General features: G+C 35.2%; 1 protein-coding gene across 1 annotated transcript in view; it reads right to left on the bottom strand.

Moving 5' to 3' along the window:
• The window catches only part of LOC111051775 (protein vestigial), a 77,608-nt gene extending 63,892 nt beyond the window's left edge, over positions 1-13,716 (bottom strand). Inside the window, exon 1 of the mRNA XM_039437965.1 lies at positions 13,113-13,716. Coding sequence (XP_039293899.1) covers positions 13,113-13,253 — 141 coding nt within the window. The 5' untranslated portion in view covers positions 13,254-13,716. The remainder of the gene's footprint in view (positions 1-13,112) is intronic.
• Positions 13,717-20,536: the final 6,820 nt, after the last annotated feature.

Here is a 20,536-nt window from a genome sequence, read left to right as displayed (position 1 = left end):
AATAGAGTGAAGATGAAGTGGACGGAGGAGAGGGAAGAAGTCTGAAAGAAAAGGCATAGAGAGTGAGAGGAAAGAAAGTGAGTGTAAGTAGATAGATAACAGGATGAGAGAGAGTGAGAAAAGTGGTCAATAGGGAGAAAGACAAAAACAAGTAATAAGTGAGGAAGAAAGGGTAAAAGAATTAGTGATAGATGAGAAAAAGGTAAAATAAGTGATAAGAGAGAAACGTAGAGAGAAGTGATGTGTCCAGAGAGAAAGAGCAGTAGAAAAATGATTTCTCTTAGTAATTTCTAGAAGATGAGAAAAGCTGGGCAGAAAAAGATAGGAAGAGAAGAAGAAGATAGAAGAAAAATTGAGAAGAAGGAGAAGAAGAAAGTCATAGCTGAGACACACGTCTCAGGAGGAAGCAAGAAAGAAGGAAGAAGATGGAAGGAGGATAAGAAGACAAAAGAAGTAAGAGAGAAGACAGAATTGACAAGAGAAGGCAGGAAAATGCAGAAGAATTGAAGAAGATAGGTGCATCAGGGAATTATGATGATTAAGAGAAGAAGAAGAAGGAGGAGGAGGAAAAGGAGGAAGAAGAGAAGAGGTGGTGGAGGTGAAGGAGAAAGAGGAGCAATCACTGGATGAAGAGGAAGGATGAGGTACAGGGGGAGGAAAACATAAGTTGAATAAGAAATGAGAAGAGATAATTTGATGAAAAATACGAAGATCAGTGGCAATAAAAGAGAGGAGAAAATTAGTAAGAAGATATTCGACAGATAATGAGAGGATCAGTAGGGAATTGTGAACAGTAGAAACAGTAGAAAGTTCAATGATTGTAAAGAGTGGAATAAAGATGAGACAAAATCATATATTTGAATAGGCCAGAAAAAAAATTCATTGTATGGGAAACAAAATTTATAGTAGTCAAAGGTTTTAAAAATCAGAGTAATAATAATTCATTGTAGAGGTGAGTTTAGATGATAATCTCCATTTACATGTCAAGACTCAGTCCATGTTTTGTTGAACCTATTGCAGGATGAGATGATGAAAATATCGGGAGAGTCAAAAGTTTTACGAACATTTCAAGGGATTTACAGATACTGTACCTGTCTAAGAAAGAGTATGAAAGAGAAAGAGACGAGAAGAAGGAAAAAGAAAAGAGTAAAAAGTAAGTTGTAAGACCTGAAGACTGAACTGAAGCGATGATGTCAACTGAACTGAATAAGAAAGAAGTCAAGTTCCGTAATAGGAGAGTGATGCGGCTTGTACAGTATTTCATTATTTCGAAGTCGAGAGCTGACCAAGAGTCTGGTCGGTGCAGGAGAGAAAGACTTTGGGATTGAAGGCGACAAGTCCTGCTGCCTCTGATCTCAGAACAGTTTACAATTTATTGTATTCTAATAGATGTGAGACAGAATTGAACATTTCAATCATTGTTTGGAACAATTCCACAGAAATATATCGTCAGATGGAGATTGATTGATGAATATTATTGACAAGAGAATAAATCTTCTATACACCATAATTTATGTTCTTCATAATTTCACAAAATTCAATAGCATTATTTTAGAATGTTAATACAGTTTCTCCAACTTTCTAGTGAGTATATTGTACTCAATGTTACTGTATAAAAGTATTAGTTATTGCATCTATTCAGGGACTAAATGTTTGTCGTATACTTTTTTTAATTTTGTGTATCTTCAACCATTGAGTAACGGAACTAGATTCGTTCAACTCATCACATTATAGAATAACTAATCTGCTTTATGTATAGTTAATTTACTCTTATTGATGTGCTCTTGATAATCCCATTGAAGAGTGACTAATTGTTGCCACCTCTACTAACCGACAGTTATGAGTTTCAGAATAACTTCCTTTTTATCCAGTAGTTTGACTATCAAGAAATGTAGGTACTTTCTCTCTCTCATGATCATTCTCTCATTACTCACGCATAAAAATGGATCTTATGAAAATATGGTGTGACCAGTCTCAGCAAAGGAATTGTTTAGGATTTATAAAATGAATTTGAAATTGTGCTGTAATTATCTCTGTGTTTAGTGATTGCTCCTGGAATACATGAGTTTTGTTATTTGCGAAAAAGAAACAGATTGATATTGAGAGACAACTGAAGATAAAGGAAGAATTAAAAAGCACTTGATAACGAAATCACCATCCTTGGGCTAGAAAAGCACAGCATTAGCCTCAAAAGGAAATACGGACATAACTGCGGAGTCAAAGAGAGTGAACCACCAAACAACAATCGTACTTCCCCACAAAATATGAAAATCGCCATTGTTAGAGATGGGAAGTTTTGTTTGTAAAGTTCCGTTTTGTTTTTGCGGTACAACGTCTGATTCACAGAAATTTAATCCAGAACAAAGCCAGTTTCCCCGTCGTTTATTACAATATTCCTGAGTTGAAATGATAAAAGAGAGCGGGTTTTTGTGGGATGAGAGCAAGAGCGTGTGCTCCGGCAGATACACTATCCTTGTCTCACCACAGGGTTGAACTTAAGCAAAGGTACAGCAATAGGAAGCTCTTTTTGGCATTCCAGACATTGTAGCTAATGGAGAGAGCTGCTACTGGAATTATGTTGGAGACGAGGGTGAAGTTCCACAGGGATATCTCACAGGTCCGCTGTGCTTTGTAGTGGATTTCCCCAGTCAAAGGCGTTGTACAAGTCAACGGAAGCGCAGGTAGAATGCCAAATTCTTCCTTTTTCCTCCTTCTCTGCCCTTGTTAACCTTTCCCTTTTGATCTTTTCATTAAAACTTTACCCACCTTCCCCATCTCTTTCTCTAACCGCCTTTATTTTCTCTTCTCTGTATTTTTGTCTTCGGTGTCTATTTATATATTCTGTCTCTAGACTAATTATCTTCTCACCGTATTGACTAACTGAGTTTCCAACGAAACGGGGAGAGCATATAACTTTACTTGGTTTTGACAGAAAAGATATTGGCCCGGCTGCTCAACAGCCGGTTGAATTTTAACTGTGATTAATTTCACAAGAACCAATCAGAGAAGGCGTTATTGAAAAGACGGCTTCTCTAATTGGTTCTCGTGGAATTGATCACGGTTGAAATTTAACCAGCTGTTGTGCAACCGGTATGTTATGTTTTTTCAACAGTGCTTTTATACTACCATAACAGTGCTTTTATACCATTTTGGAAAACTGCAGGAAAATTCAAACTTCTTAAAAACGATAGACTACTCTTTTAGACATTGAAGTTCACTGTTGACGTTAATTGTTCAGATCTGTGACCAATGTTCATTATTCGAAAACGGGGTTTGGCACGTGACAGCAGACGGCCAATCACAGCACAGTAGGCTACGCCATCTTTGAATATTTCGTCCAATCAATCATAAGCAAACATTTTTACAAACACTCTTGTAATTGGAATGCTATTGGAAATTGGAATTGATCTGAAAAATTGAAGCAGCAAATCTGCAAATAATTCTTCACCATATCATATATCATCACATAGCTTTAAAATATAGCATAATTAACATAATTAAGTTGTGGGAATTATAATTGATGAAAACCTTAAATGGGATGTTCATATTAAATACATATGTAGAAAAATTAGATATTTATCCTTTAAATTTTACCAAGTTAACAGAATTCTTAATAAGAACCACCTGAAAATGATGTATCATGCTCTTGTCAAGTCAATTCTGCAGTATGGCATAGTTGTTTGGGGAGGCTGTTTCAACTGTCATATTGCTGAATTATTTGTAGCACAAAAACTGATAATTAAAACTATATTAAACAAACCCAGGCTCTATCCAACGGATATGGTTTTTAGTGATTTTGAGGTCATGACTATACGTCAATTATACATAAAAACCGTAATTGAGTACTTAATAAAATATAGATCCGATTTTCCTCTCACAATAAACTCTACTCTTAATTATTATAATCTAAGGGCCACTGCTAACAAATATGTAACCTATAACACTAATATTGAATGTATAAGGAGGCAATTAATTTACATAGGTACTAAAATAATAAACCTCATTCCGAATCACTTTCTCATGGACAATAAGGTCAGCGGAAAAATTAAACTGGATATAAAAAACTGGACATACAGTAATTTCTTCTTCCATTTAGATATATGACTCGAGATTTCTGCTCCAGCATTTTTATTTTATTTATTTTTTTTTTTTCATTAGTTTTTTCATTTTTCAGTGGACTCGCTTACCTTTATTTTGAGTACCTATTCCTCTGTTTTCTTCCTTCCCCCCATTTCTCCCTTCCTTTTTTCCTCATTACTTCTCTTCTCTTCTTTGCCTGCCTATTACATGGGAAACCATAGTTGGCTAGGTATCTTCCTCTCTTTTTTCTCTTCTCCAACACACCCAAACACTAAGCCCATGGTTTTTTATATTTGTAACATTTTATTGTGTTTTATTTGTTTCGTAAATCTTTGTAATTTTGTTTTGTCTTGTTTTGTGTGTTTTTAATAAATTGAAATTGAAATTGAAATTGAAGCAATAGGGTATTTAAAAACATGGAAGTATTGAATCTCTTAAATTAAGTAATATACAGTTCTCTTCTGTGAAATTTAAAGTTGATTAATTCATAAAAAAGAGATCTCGGAGGACTTTGTTGAAGAGATGAAGTTATTAGTTGAGTACCTATGAAACACATAATATAATGTGGAACACTGTACGTTAATCTCCTAATTATTTGATTGCCAACCATGAATTCAACTCTATTCCATTATTTATGAAAAAATGTTGTTCTACTTTTATATGGATACTCAACGAAATCATAGTCTTCGAAATTAGACTAAAAAGAACCTTCTTGGGTTTTATCAATTATTGTCAAGTGAATTTGGCCAATCTTATTGCTTAATGGTTAGTGCCAGGCGTTATTTGAAATATTGTTCAAATTGAATAATTCTCATTGAATTTTCATTAAACCTCTAGTTCAAAAATATATTTTTCAAAATATGCTATCTTCAAGAACAATAAACAGAAATAGGCCTATACTAAATAAACAATATACTGAATTAATATTTGAGGTAATTAATTTGTATTTACTCTCATTGTTAATCCTCTATTTCTCAGGTCCTCATTAGCCTATGTTACTACATATTCTCCTCTCCTTCATTTCACACCGTTAATACAATATAATCTATGCTTTTTCTATTATTACTATTATCTCTATAATCATCAAACAATGCCTCTATTTTATGAACACTCATTGAACAATATGGTTGTCAAATCACAGTAATTCTGTCAACAAGTCAATAGTCAACCATAAACCAACAGCAAGAATCCAAGAACACTTTTCATTTACCCTCGGACAGGAAGCAGTTCTCACTTTTTCGTCTCATTGTTTTCCTATTATTTTTGTTCCGTATTCCTAATTTATCTCTCCACCTCCACAACTTAATTTTTATCTTAATCCGAACACTCGAATAAAGTTATCCATTCTTTTTCTTCGCAAATTCCATCTCAACATCAAAACGGAAACGGTCATTTCCGTTCTTTCTATTCTAATATTGCGAATAAGATAAAAGGAATAGAATTGTGCGATGAAAAAAGAAGATGAGATAAGAGAAAAAACGGCAATTCAGACAAGGTGTGGAGAGCGGCTTAGGGTAGCCGAAAAAAGCTGCAATGCTAATGCTAATGTAAGGCTATTACCATTCAGAACCGATTCTTTTCAAATACAATACACAAAGTTGTCACCTGCAAAGCCTTTGTAAGAGGAAAACTTCTTGTTGCTTTACTCCTTCCAAGCTTTGCAAATTCACTGTTTCCTTGGTCTTTAGGAGAGATTATCGAACTAACAAGTTAATCAATATTAAGAATATATGGTAACATATCCCGCTCCAAAAGCGGGAGAATGAGAAAATGAAGGAAATATGGAAACTTTTCCCGCTCCAATTAAATAGTTAATTACTATGTACAGTTATTAAGATTGATGAATACTTACTTACTAGAATACATAACACAACTAAAAAAAATAAAAATTAGTTCCTTCAAGATGATTGAATATTCAGGATGATCTTTATTATGAATGGAATTGATAGAAGTCGATTATGGCAAGTTAAAAAGAAAAAAATGAAATGGATTTATGGATATCTGATGATTAATGACTCAAAATCGGCGTTCAGAATAATAATTACGTAGATCCAAATATTCACAACCTATCTGACTAAAGAGATGAGAGGATGACATTGATCATGATAACTACCATGCTGTTCAGTTACCATGCTTGTGTTGAAGTTACAATGAAAGTGAAACTATTACAATATTGAAGAATTATTGTTGGTCAATTGAGCACTATTGTTTTATAGAATTATCGTTTGAGATGTAGTGAATCAAGTCAAACATCTCATCCAAACATAATTAAGTTAATTTTAAGAGAAAAATAGATCTCGAAAGTTTCTCCAAAACTATTGAGTTTTATAATGACGTATCAAAAACAAAGTCTTTCTAGGGAATAAGTGGCCGTCTATAACATGCTGAAATTGGACCAATCAAAATGTCATCACATTATGTTGAGAGCTAGAGAACTGCAATAACCTTCATAAAATCATACCCTCATGTGGTTTTCTCAAAGCCGGGTTGTAACAAGAGGAATATCTAATGAAGCTCAACAGATGCTCTTCAAATAACCTTTTCAAGAATACGGTGATGAATCTTCATACTTAATAGCTTTCTCAGACTCAAAATAGCTGTAATAGTGTAGTGCATTATAATACGAGTATCTACTATGTCATAGTCTGCGACTGAACTATAGTACTCTAATCTGAGCTTTTCAGGATGAATAAATAATTAAATATCTTGTGGAAAGTAGAAAAGGCAAAGTGAAATATGGAAGAGAAGATTAAGCCAAGTGAAAAGTGTATATGGTGAGGATATTGGTAGCTTACTATACTATTCTAAAAAATATCTGATGAAATTATTAGCTCTACAGCCGCCAATTGCAATTAATTCCGTCTGGACTTTTATTTGACAAAAAATTACTATATATACATTAGACATGGATTATATTATCTATTCTTTTTATAGACTACATAATTTTTTTGAAAAACATCATTCATGGAGGCGGACGCAGGCAGACGGAGAAAAAAATCCTCCCAGGTGTTCGAATGTTGCAACGCACTCAGACGTCCGTCTATTACCATTTGTCTATCCACGTCTGCATTCGAACGAGTCATTTTTTTCTCTCCGTCGTCTGCATACGTCTAATGTCTGCAGCTGAGTACGTTTGGCTATAAGTGTATTTCATTCTGTGTTCGTTTGTAAAACTGATAAGTTCAGTAATTTTGAAACGATAAACGCAATGTTCATTTAGTCTGAATTCAAATGCTTGAGTTTTTAAAATATTGATACATTTTCCAGAGGAACCAAAAATTATCAGTTTTTGGAATTATAGCTTGACTTTGTAAAGGTATATAATTATACAGATGGAATTAAATAGAGAATGCTTTATTCATATGCTAATTGATATATAATTATTATTTAACGAAAATCCTAAATAAATGCTGTAAATCACCCCGAAGACTTCTGCTACTGCAGACATTGACAACCGGGTTAACAGCTAAATGGAAATTCGATGAGAACTACTATCCAAAAATTAGTTGCCAGCCCGGGAATCGAACCCGGTACCTCCCAATTGCTAGTCAGGAATGCTTACCCTTACACCAAACTGACTAAGGGTAAGCATTCCTGACTAGCAATTGGGAGGTACCGGGTTCGATTCCCGGGCTGGCAACTAATTTTTGGATAGTAGTTCTCATCGAAATCCCATTTAGCTGTTAACCCTGTTGTCAATGTCTGCAGTAGCAGAAGTCTTCGGGGTGATTTACAGCATTTATTTAGGAGTTTCGTTAAATAATAATTGTATATTTATTATGAATTGTGTCTCAAGCCTCCATCCAGCCTGTTTAAGCTCATTTATTAACATTGAGCTATTTTAAAATAATTGAAAAATCTTCAAATGCATCCGTTGATTATTCTCACGTTATCAAAATGATCCATTCTCTTGAACATGCTGTCGTTTGTTTCTTTGATCACTTCCTCAAATTAGAGATTGCACGATAGTTCCACCTCATCATTGTAAATGGCCATTTTGTTCTTTGGACTGGACTTGCACACACTGATATTATTCACTCCACCACCATTGTACATATGCTAGGAGCATTAAAATGCTAATAGGTACCAACTTCACAGTAGTGAGGTAATGTTATGGACCAATCATTAACATTGAAAAAGATCTGAGAAAAGATTAATTGTTCTCTCGTCCTATTGTTCCGTTCTGTCTTATCTTCCCCTCCTTTTCCATTATCTTACACCTAACTTCTTAGTTCTCCTCACTGTTTATTATTCTTATCTACTATTCTATTATGACGTCTCCTTTTTATAGGTCTACTCTTCTATTAATCACTACCACACTACTCCGAAACCAAATCTTCTATCATTCAAAGTTATACATGAGTATGATAACAAGCAGTAAAATACAGTATATGGATATTATACAATATGATGTTTAGCACTTGAGATTATTTAGCCGAAGAATGGCAACTCCAAGAGATGAGTTCAATCTATGAGTTAAATCTATCCATGAGTTCTTCATGGATACAGTTCAATGGATACATGATACAAGTATTCATAGGTCACTTCATACTTAAGAATCACATACAGTACTTCATCTCTCATAGGTATTCCATTCTATTTTATGAATATCTTGAAGCTCATCAACTTGGATTAGATTCTCATTTAAGATTTTTCATTAGCATTTTTTCATATTGAATTCAGTTACTGTATTCTTATTATTTAATATACGACTGTATATTTCTTCTATTTTTCGTCTTATATATATTTTTTCATTCTCATAATTTTATAATTAGCTATTTTTATAATTTATTATTTTCTCATATTTTTTATCTTCTTTTTATTGAAAATTGTATTATGTTGGAAATATTGTATACTGTGAAGGAGGCAAAATGGGTCTTTTACTGTTGTCTCCATGAATAAATAAATAAATAAAATGATGTAAGGAACGTCTAAGGATCATAGTACAGTGCTATATGTCAAGATTAGAAAGTAGAGTGGAGATAAGACAAGATATAAAATATTTTCAACTTATTCGTGGAATTTATTGTATGTTGATATTGTGGAACTCCACAATGATGAAAAATTGTTATGTATTGTCAACTCGACTTCTTTTTTGAGCAAAGGATGGCCCGACCAGGTTTTGTGGCTTCGTCATTCACATTTTCAACTCTCGCAACATCATGAATCGCATTAGAATAGGCTATACATGAATAAGAAATGGAATTGACAAGATTCACAGTAGGTAGTGTATCAATTCCACAGCTTAATTTGTGCCGGAACGCACCGGAACGGCGTTCCGGTACCTCCAAGGGCGACCGGAACGTACCGGAACGTAACGTAGTTGCAGCTAAAAATATCAAAATTCGCGTCCACACGCATGTAAATGAGTAAATATGACCGTCCGGGGAGAACTCGTCCATTCTTGAGGAACCTCCCATGTTCAGAAAGCTACTTTCTGTAATAAATAGTATTTCAGTGTCTAGTGCTGAGTGTGAACGAGGCTTCTCAGCAATGAACTTAATTATGACGCCCCTTCGATCTTCCCTTTACATCTTTACATAAACACGGTCTGTGATCTTCTGCGCATCCGCCTCCTGGAACCTCCAGTGGCAAGATACTAACCTGAACGTCACGTCAGGTCTTGGCTAGCAAGAGGACACCACTCTGCTCTCGACACAAATTCGAAAAGTCGAAGTGAGCAAACTTACAATAAAGACAGTATTGTGCTGTGGGAAATATTTGTTTAAAACTGTTACTTCCAAAAACAAACTAGGCCTACTTTTACTATTTCCATTCTCTGTCTTGAATTTTGACAGTTTTGTCAACAACAAGTTTTGTAATAATATCGTAGACATAAATAAAAATATTACAGTTTATCTTTTACGCTAGTTTTCATTCTCATTTCTCTCCCTTCTTAAGGTTCTGGCAATTTAAAGTATTATCCTTTACCATTTAATTTGATCAAATCTGTATTTGTTTCACGTTTGAAACCGGGTTTTAAGGCTAAATTTAGAGAATTTTTCCGGGGGAGGTCCCCCAGACCCCCTTCTCCTGGGGGGTATTCCAAACCCCCTGTCGTCGGGCCAGCCAGAGTTCCGGCACCTCAAAATTTACAAATTAAGCACTGATCAATTATTCTTAGGACAATATTTACTTACAATACGAAGTGAGGTATTTTATTGTTGTTCTTATTATATGGTCGGCTGACGCTATTAACAGACCAAATTCCATTCTGATTCAAGTGACGGTATGATCATGTCACGGTATTGAATTTGCTTGTTAATCATTTACTTCTTAAATCATTAGTGCTTAATTCTCGATTAGCAGAAGTCGATAGAACTTTATAAGAAGATGCTTGCTTCATCTATCACCTTGACAAAATTTCGGAAATAAAATCAGTAAATTGGAAAAATCATCATCTTATACAGCCAAGGCATAGACAAAATTCAAGTTGGGTATTGAAAATGTATATCAATAACCAAGTTCGATTTAGAGTACATTATACTTGAATTACATAGTAACTTGTGAGTTACTATAATCATAAGTACCCTATAGTAGGCAACCATCAATTATGAGTAAATAGAGTGAGTGAAAGAGTAGGCTGCACATTAGAAAAAAATAAAAGGATTATAATGAGAGTGCTGATTACATTCAATTGACTGCTATGCTACGTGTGAATATACCACGTTCCTAAATAGTTTTTATGCATTGGTTTCGGTTGATCAAACTCTCTTCATCTGCTATAGCTGATTTCTAGGCAATTTCCGTTCTAGATTCAATCACAGATAACAGATAAGGCGCGAATTGGCTTTGTTTATTTGATTTGCGTTTATTTGCTTTTTCTGTGGTTCAATATTGATAAAGTCTACCTTTCTCAGGAGTAGATGGTGAATGTTATATTGTGATGAGAATGGTTTTGATGATTGATAGTTTAGTAGATAGTTTCTCAAAATCAAGCTGCTAGATAGTGTCTGTATTTGTTCAAGAATAATGAATAGGCATAATTAACTAGATAATAGCCACCCATGGCCTGCTCAAGGAATTTTTATTGCCATGTGGCAAATACATCATTTTCTGTTATTACTTCTCCATTTATTTTTCAAATGACGTATATTTCAATAGAGTATGTATATTTATATATTTGTATATATTATAATTTCATCCTGGCTACTTCTCCAGTACTAACATCAGCTGCATTCTTTCTTTATTTTTTCTTCATTCCCGACATCTCCACCTCTACAACTCGCAACTCTTATAATATATTTCTCGTCTGTAGAAACGTATTGTTTATATTATTGTAGTAGCAGTATTTCGTTTTTACATATCTGTACTGTAATAAATTATGGCTTCTAATGACTCATAATGAAGGTGGAAGAACGTAAATTTCAATATTTCCCCAAGCCTCCAGTGCTTCAAAAACGCTGGAGAGCGGGCTATGAAGAATTTGAGTGGATACATTCTTACTGTAAATGGTCCTAGCGTTCTTGACTCGAAATTATTGATATTCACTATAGTGAGGTCCACGTTATAATGGCAGTGGAAAACGATAGAACAGCGTTACCAATTCTCTGTCTTACCACTGCTTTTTATAGCCTAGACGATAGCTGGTGCCGGAATATATGTTAATAACATTATTTCTGCAATAATAATAGTTTAGTAACTGTTGGATACTGTTTAGTAATAGTTAAGATAACAGAAGTAACTGTAGTTTTTCAAGCACACCACTGGATCCGCATCTGAGTGAATGCTTGGTGACAAGTTGTTAGACCTCTCAAAGACAACATAGTAAATACAACATGATAGATTTAAGATTATAAAGATACTTAACCTTTCATTAATGAGAATCACTACTGATCAAATTCATTTATCCACTGTGAGAAGAACCCTTATTTTGTTTAAAAGGAAAAGGATGAACTTCTAGAAACTAAAGTGAAAAAATTGTTCTATTACAGAGAAGAGCACACTACTACTTCTTCTTCTTCTTCTTCATTTTAGGTTATTGCCTGTTCGGACTCACACCATCTGTCTAATAAAATTCGAATGAACCTACAATATTGCAAAGTTTTTTATTATTGCCACCCATTGCATGGTCTTCCAACATATATTTTGCCTACAGGCAATTATACATTTTTTATGGAATTCTCTCAGCTGACATTCTTCGCACATGTTCCCTCCATTGATGTCGATTCTCCGCAACTCTTTCATTCATGCTGTAGATATTCAATTCTTTTCTATAATATCTTCATTCCTGAAATGATCTCTCCTGACACACCCCTTAGAGTTCTTCGAAGAGATCTCATCTTGGCTGCCTGAACTCTACTTTCAAGTGGATCTCAAGACGAGCACACAACTCCGAAGACTCTCAAGAAGAGCACACAATTCAATACCGTACGGTAAACGACGAATTGATTTTTGGAAATTCACAGAAAATACACAGAACGTAAGAAGAAGTAAAATCGAACTCAACTCTCGACACATTGCATCACAGAACACGCTACTATATATTCAGGTAACTTACACATTATAATGGCAGTGCAGAAAGATAGGAGAACAGCATTGTCGATCCTCTGCCTTATTGCCACTGCCTTCTATAGAGGATAGCTGATACCGGTAGGCTATATCTGATAAAATATTAACTGTTCATTCTTGTTTAAAATTATTTTTATTGACATTCTTGTCAATTATTTTGCTACCTATTTATTAATTTTACTTCTGTGTTGTTAAAATACGATTTACATTGTAGAGCTAGAAAAGGATAGCGCTATCGGCTTAGTCGAATGATAGACAAGGATAACAACACCTATGTTCATCAAATTCTGCCAATAAAGCGTGGAAATCACTATAGACACTAAAAGATGACAATATTGTCAAGGGACCTAAACGGAAAGTGTAACCTAGTGGGACAGACAGCTACGGAGACTAAAGTACTGTAAAGCACAAGCGGTCAAGCTTGAAATTCGCAGCCGTACTCGACGTGTTAAATTGGTAAGAAATAGTAATTTGTCTCATCCTAATTGCTAATTGACCCTGGTAATTGAGATTCCACTCACCCTGTCATAGTTGTGAGGAAATGCAGGAAAGTGAGCAGCTGCAGCGGCTCTGCTCTGAGCTGCTGCACTTGCAGCTGATGTGGAAGGTCTCTGGTAGAGGTAGGGGTAGTAGGCCTGGTACACCACCTCCGAGCAACTCATGTCTCTCACAGGCAACAATTTTGATGACTCAGGTGATTTTTCTATTGTAGAAACACTAGCGGACACCGCGGCTGATGGCTGACAATCCGCTGACTGGAATCATTGGTCTGAACAGTTTAGTTCTGGTTTAAAATGCGGTTTCCACTCACGACAATCACTGGTTCAGTCTACTATCATCGGAATCACTACAGATCAACTATAGGGACTAAGAACAGAAGATTTGCTAAGCACTTGGCAGAATTCACTAGTTTCTATTGAATCAATGAATTTAAATAGACTGTAGCCTATTCATTAGACTTATTAATGAACTGGATAGGAACAATACTATTCAATGTCAGTCAATGTTCCTCTTTGTTTCTGCTGTAAAGGTTTTTCTAACACTTCTTGGTGAAAATATTCTCTTTCCTATATAACAACGTATTTTATAAATAATTGTTGATTATCAGATCATTGCTTGTCCTTTCCCAATCATTTCAATGAATTGAGTTCTGTTTATCAATGAATGAATAACGAGCAAAGCTCGGTGCCCCGATTTTTGTTATTAATAGATAGAATTTACAAAATGTATTTGTTCAGATGATATCTTCATTCCAAACACCAAACCATTTAAAGATACATTTTGTTCGACTTGTGTTATTTACTCCTGTAATGTTAAAAAGTAAATACTACCAACAACACAACATCAGTGACAACCTGTTCCAATTTATGATAAATATCGGGGCACCTAGCTCCGCTCTGGAGTACCTACAAAACTACAAAAGCATATAAAAATTATTACGAACGAATTATAATAAATATTCATAGTTCATACAGAAAGGTTCTATCTAATCACAGTGCATTGAAATTAATTTGCAGAGGAATGCAAAAATTTCTCTCACAAAAGAATGATAAATTTTAATCCTGATTAATTTCACGTGAACCAAATCACAGAAGACCATCTCAAAAAGATAGCTTATCTGATTGGTTCTACTGGAATTAATCAGGATTAAAATTTAACCGGCTTTTGTACAACTGCCACTAAGTACCGATTGAATTAGGTACAAAAGTTTAACAGCTGAGTCATAATTTTGTTTCAGTCCCAAACACATGCACTCGCTCACTCACTTCCATCATCAACAGACGACGAAATTATCAGCTGTTTTTCCAAGGATGAATAAATTCTTTCAATGTCCTTCAGCGAGTTTCCCCAGGGGTGAGAACTAGTGCAATCGAATTTTTATATTATAAACCTACTATTTTCTGATTTTCGTGAGAATCGTTAGAGCCGTTTTCGAGATCCGGTGAAATACAAACATATAAACATTTAAACATCTAAACAGAAATTGCTCGTTTAATAATATAGGATTTAGAATACCTAAACTTGCCGACATTATATATTGTATGAATAAAATCATTCCAAATTTGTATGAATGTTCACCAAATTGCTATGCAATATTCTTTCGCAATAAAGAATATCAATGATATTATTATTCAACTTTTTATAAGTAACCTTTACATTAAATGTACTAATATTTTAAATTTTAAAAAGCAAAGCCTCCCTTACTTATCTTTTAATATCCTATTAAATATTTGTCATGTAGTTTTTCCTGATGTATGTAGTACTTTTTAGTCCTCCCGAACAAGAACGGGTATACTGCTAGTCTCAAATAATATCAAAAAGATACTTTATTTCCATTTTAAATTTTATTATTCTGTTCTATTTCTATTTTAAAGAGATGAGAAACAATGGTATATTTTTATATATTATGAAAACAGGAAGAGTTCCCCACAAAAACAAAGGTGAATAATGTCCTTTGGAAGATTAGAATGTAAGATGTGAATTTTATTGTCTTACACTGAGCACTGACTAATGTTAAAAACTAAAGGGTTGGGAATTGGGATACTCTGGGGGGGGCATTTCACTTGGATTGGGGGGGGCATTACACTTGGATTGGGGGGGGGCATGCGCCATTGCCCTTGCTGGGGGGGGGGGGGCTGGGCACCCCTGTAGCCACCCATGGACCGTTCAAGATTTTATTGCCATGTGGCAAATAAATACATATACATGATGTTCTGTTATTACTTCTCCATTTATTTTCCATATTATTATGAATATATTTCAATAAAGTATGCATATTTATATCTTTAAAAGTTAACAATTATATATTTGTATACAGGCCTATTATAATTTCATCCTGGCTACTTCTCCAGTACTAACATCAGCTGCATTCTTTCCTTATTTTTTCTTTTGGTCATTTCCACCTCTACAACTCACAACTTTATAATAATATTTCTCGTCTGTAGATACTTATTGCTTCTATTATTGTAGTAGCAGTAAATCGTTTTTACATATCTGTACTGATCAAATTCATTTATCCACTGTGAGAAGAACCCTTATTTTGTTTAAAAGGAAAAGGATGAACTTCTAGAAACTAAAGTGGAAAAATTGTTCCATTACAGAGAAGAGCACACTACTACTACTACTACTACTACTACTACTACTACTTCTCCTTCTTCTTCTTCTTCTTCTTCTTCTTCTTCGTCTTCTTCTTCATTTTAGGCTATTGCCTGTTCCGACTCACATCTTCTAATAAAATTTGAATGAACCTACAATATTGCAAAGTTTTCTATTATTGCCACCCATTGCGTGGTCTTCCAACATATATTTTGCCTACAGGCTAATAATTATAAATTTTTAATGGAATTCTCTCAGCTTGACATTCTTCGCACATGTTCCCTCCATTTATGTCGATTCTCCGCAACTCTTTCATTCATGCTGTAGATATTCAATTCTTTTTTATAATATCTTCATTCCTGAAATGATCTCTCCTGGCACAACCCCTAGTTCTTCGAAGAGATCTCATCTTGGCTGCCTGCACTCTACTTTCAAGTGGATCTCAAGACGAGCACACAATTCAATACCGTACGGTAAACGACGAATTGATTTTTGGAAATTCACAGAAAATAAACAGAACGTAAGAAGAAGTAAAATCGAACTCAACTCTCGACACATTGCATCACAGAACACGCTACTATATATTGAGGTAACTTACACGTTATAATAGCAGTGGAGAAAGATAGGAGAACAGCATTGTCGATCCTCTGCCTTATTGCCACTGCCTTCTATAGAGGATAGCTGATACCGGTAGGCTATATCTGATAAAATATTAACTGTTTATTCTTGTTTAAAATAATCAATTCTGTTTTATTCATCAAGTGAGAATATTTTTCAATGATTGAATGATAATTCTCATTATTGAGATCAATTATTTTGCTATTTATTAATCTTACTTCTGTGTTGTTAAAATACGATTTACATTGTGGAGCTAGAAAAGGATAGCGCTATCTGCTTAGTCGAATGATAGACAAGGATAACAACACCTATGGGACAGACAGCTACGGAGACTAAAGTACTGTAAAGCACAAGCGGTCAAGCTTGAAATTCGCAGCCGTACTCGACGTGTTAAATTGGTAAGAAATAGTAATTTGTGTCATCCTAATTGCTAAATGACTCTGGTAATTGAGATTCTACTCACCCTGTCATAGTTGTGAGGAAATGCAGGAAAGTGAGCAGCTGCAGCGGCTCTGCTCTGAGCTGCTGCACTTGCAGCTGATGTGGAAGGTCTCTGGTAGAGGTAGGGGTAGTAGGCCTGGTACACCACCTCCGAGCAACTCATGTCTCTCACAGGCAACAATTTTGATGACTCAGTTGATTTATCTATTGTAGAAACACTAGCGGACACCGCGACTGATGGCTGACAATCCGCTGACTGGAATCATTGGTCTGAACAGTTTAGTTCTGGTTTGAAATGCGGATTCCACTCACGACAATCACTGGTTCAGTCTACTATCATCGGAATCACTACAGATCAACTATTGGGACTAAGAACAGAAGATTTGCTAAGCACTAGGTAGAATTCACTAGTTTCTATTGAATCAATGAATTAAAATAGACTGTAGCCTATTCATTAGACTTATTAATGAACTTGATAGGAACGATACTATTCGATGTCAGTCAATGTTCCTCTTCGTTTCTGCTGTAAAGGTTTTGTAACAATTCTTAGTGAGAATATTCTCTGTCCTATATAACAACGTGTTTATAAATAATTGTTGATTATCAGATCATTGCCTTTCATCAATCAGATTCTACCTCCAGGAATCTCTTCAATATCAAGTTGCAATGCGTTTCAATCACTTTCAACAGCTGTTTTAAACTATCTGTCTCACAAGATAATCCTAATTCCTCATCCTTGAGTGATAATGACCCTTGACTATCTGTAAGACAACAATGATCTTACTCTTGATCTCTAATAAGCTGTTAGAAATATATTCTATGTTATTGAACTATAATTATTGTAGGTTGCTTGAAACCAACAAAGCAGCGTCATACACACGAGCTTCAGTAAAGTGATAGATGCTCAAGGCAAGATGCTATCCTTGATAATAATCCACTTCACTATCAATAGCTCCTATCATCAAGCTCTTTTGTAAAGTCAAATGATTCTGGAAAGATCCTGTTCTTGTTGGACAACTCTTTTCCTTGATAGGCTACAAGGCTATTGTATAAATTCACTCCATAAGCAGTAAGCCCTCATTCCGCAGACATCCCCAAAGGTATCTTTGACGAGGATTTCACATCATTCGATTTTTGAAGCAGCTTGATGCGCATGTTGTTTTAGATTGAAACAATAAATTTCGGTTTATAGTTTCTAAAGAACAAAAATGGCGTTGAATGAACCTAATTGGTCGTTCCTGGGCTATAAATATAGAGCGTCAATGTGCACATCAATTGCAGAAACAAACCATCTACCTTCTTAACGTTTTCAAACACAAAAACCTCTTAATTTGTTGTATTTTTTTCACCGACACTGCCTAAGAACTGGATTGAATGTGATGTAGTTTCTGGGCTGCAAGAAAACGCAGATAGAGGTGTACACAGTGCTCCCGATTGAACAGTCTTATCAACGAACAATACGAGTGAATCAGATGTTTCAATAGTTCCCAAACCACAGAAAAAAAACCGCCGAATTTTTCGAATTCTTTCAATACACACACCGCTATTCACGAACTGTTAACAGCACGACAATCTCGCAGAGACTGGAGTGCTTGGAGGAGGTGAATTCCGAGAATGAGTCGAATGGGCTGGGAGGGGTGGGTTTAGTGGTGGGGGTACACCTCCTCCCCCTCCAAACATGATTCGATACTGCGCCGTGTGAAGGCGTCGCCCCCTCCCCTTCTATCATAATATGATTGCTATTGGAGCAGCGGCCCAGTCAATGCTAATAATCCCCACCTATTTCTACAAGATGGAGGAGGTCCTTCGAATAAGGATCCCTTCGGGAAGGTTTCCTTTGGCGCTTATGAGTGAGGGGCCAGTACATTGTACAGTACAACTGCCCCTATTCTTAATAAATCACCATTTTTCCGCTGGCGTTTCATCGGCCTTGTTGGCTGTCCGAGTTGAAGGGTGCTGACTGCTGACAACTAGTGCTGGTGCTGGGCTTCTACTTCTCCTTATTCACCAATCCCTCCCTTCCTTTCTTTTGTGATTTTCACGATAGACCTATTAATATCCTACACGTTTCCCGTTCTATTTCTTATCCTGCTCTGCTCGTTTCTATTACTCTATCCACTTCTCATTTTATTCCTTTTTCATTTTAGTTCTCTGATCCGTTTGGTAGATCCGATCTTTTGGTAGAGAGTTAGTGGGGAGGATATTTTAATATTCTTCCCAAAGAATGGACATTGATATGTCCAAAGCTCCGCCAATTTATGTAGATGCATAACAATATCATTATCATCTATAGTTATTATATTACAAATTGCTTTTTCATATCATATACAGTTCAATAGTTATTTTCTTAGTCTATATTATGTAAATTCATCTATAACTTTGCTGTATTGTAACTATTGTATATAAGTGTATAAGCCAGTATATATTGTAATCTACATAAATAAAGTACTCAATCAATCAATCAATCAATCCGTCACTTTTCTCTTCCTCTCTTCTCCTCTTTTCCTCTTCTTGTCTTCTTCTCATCTTCTCTATCTATAGTTATTATATTACAAATTACTTTTTCATACCATATACAGTTCAATAATTATTTTCTTAGTCTAGCTATATTATGTAAATTCATCTTTAATTTTGCTGTGTTGTGAGCTATTGTATATAAGTGTATAAGCCAGTATATATTGTAATCTACATAAATAAAGTACTCAATCAATCAACATCTTCTTCTCTTCTTCTCTTCTCTTCTTCTCTTCTTCTCTTCTTCTCTTCTTCTCTTCTTCTCTTCTTCTCTTCTTCTCTTCTTCTCTTCTTCTCTTCTTCTCTCTCTTCTTCTCTTCTTCTCTTCTTCTCTTCTTCTCTTCTTCTCTTCTTCTCTTCTTCTCTTCTTCTCTTCTCTCTTCTTCTCTTCTTCTTCTTCTCTTCTTCTCTTCTTCTCTTCTTCTCTTCTTCTCTTCTTCTCTTCTTCTCTTCTTTTCTTCTCTTCTTCTCTTCTTCTCTTCTCCTCTTCTCCTCTTCCCTCTCTTCTTCAACTTCTCCCTCTTTCTTCTTTTTCCCAGTTCACCTATAGGCCTATCCTCTTTACTCTTCCACACCTCTTCATGATCTCGTATTCGTCATCTCTTTCTACTCGTATTTCACTTTTCCCATGCACATGCGCCCCTCTTCCGTTTCCTCCTCACCACTTCTACAGCTCCTCCTCCTTCTTTTCCATCTGCTTCTCATCCGACTTCTCTTCCTACTTCTTCCCCATCTCTTTCCTTTCTTATCATTCCTCTTCTTCTAACCCCAATCATCGCGTTCATTTCCTCTTTTCACTATTATTATTTCAATAAATAACTCAATTTACTCCTATTTAAATAAATTTAAATAATTGTAGCCTAATTTCCTACTCTTTTGCCCTTCTCTTTGCTCTTCATTCCCTTTAGATACATAATCTCACCTCTATCTAAGATTCAGTTTTTCTCTCATTTCTCTCCTTTTGCCGCATAATCTATTATCGGTAAACCTCTTTTCTAGTTTCCGTACTTCTATGTATAATTTTCTCTGATCCTTCTGACTACTACTTTCAAGCTGAGTATCTTGTTTTCTACCATTTGCTCCGATTAGGCTTACCGATATCCTAGAATATGGAAGAATTATTTGTCTGGATAAAAGAAACTCAATTGTATTGTATTGTAACTCAATATCATTCACAGATAATATCGTCACAGATAAGACGGTCTCAAAGTCAAAATAGTGAAGAGAATTTGGTTTGTGTAAGCCTATACTTAAAAAGAGACAAGATACAAAATAT

The sequence above is a fragment of the Nilaparvata lugens genome, chromosome 11 (genome assembly GCF_014356525.2).
Source record: "Nilaparvata lugens isolate BPH chromosome 11, ASM1435652v1, whole genome shotgun sequence".
NCBI lineage: Eukaryota > Metazoa > Arthropoda > Insecta > Hemiptera > Delphacidae > Nilaparvata > Nilaparvata lugens.
Note: the sequence above shows the minus strand (reverse complement) of the source record. Positions and strands in the feature narration are given on the sequence as shown.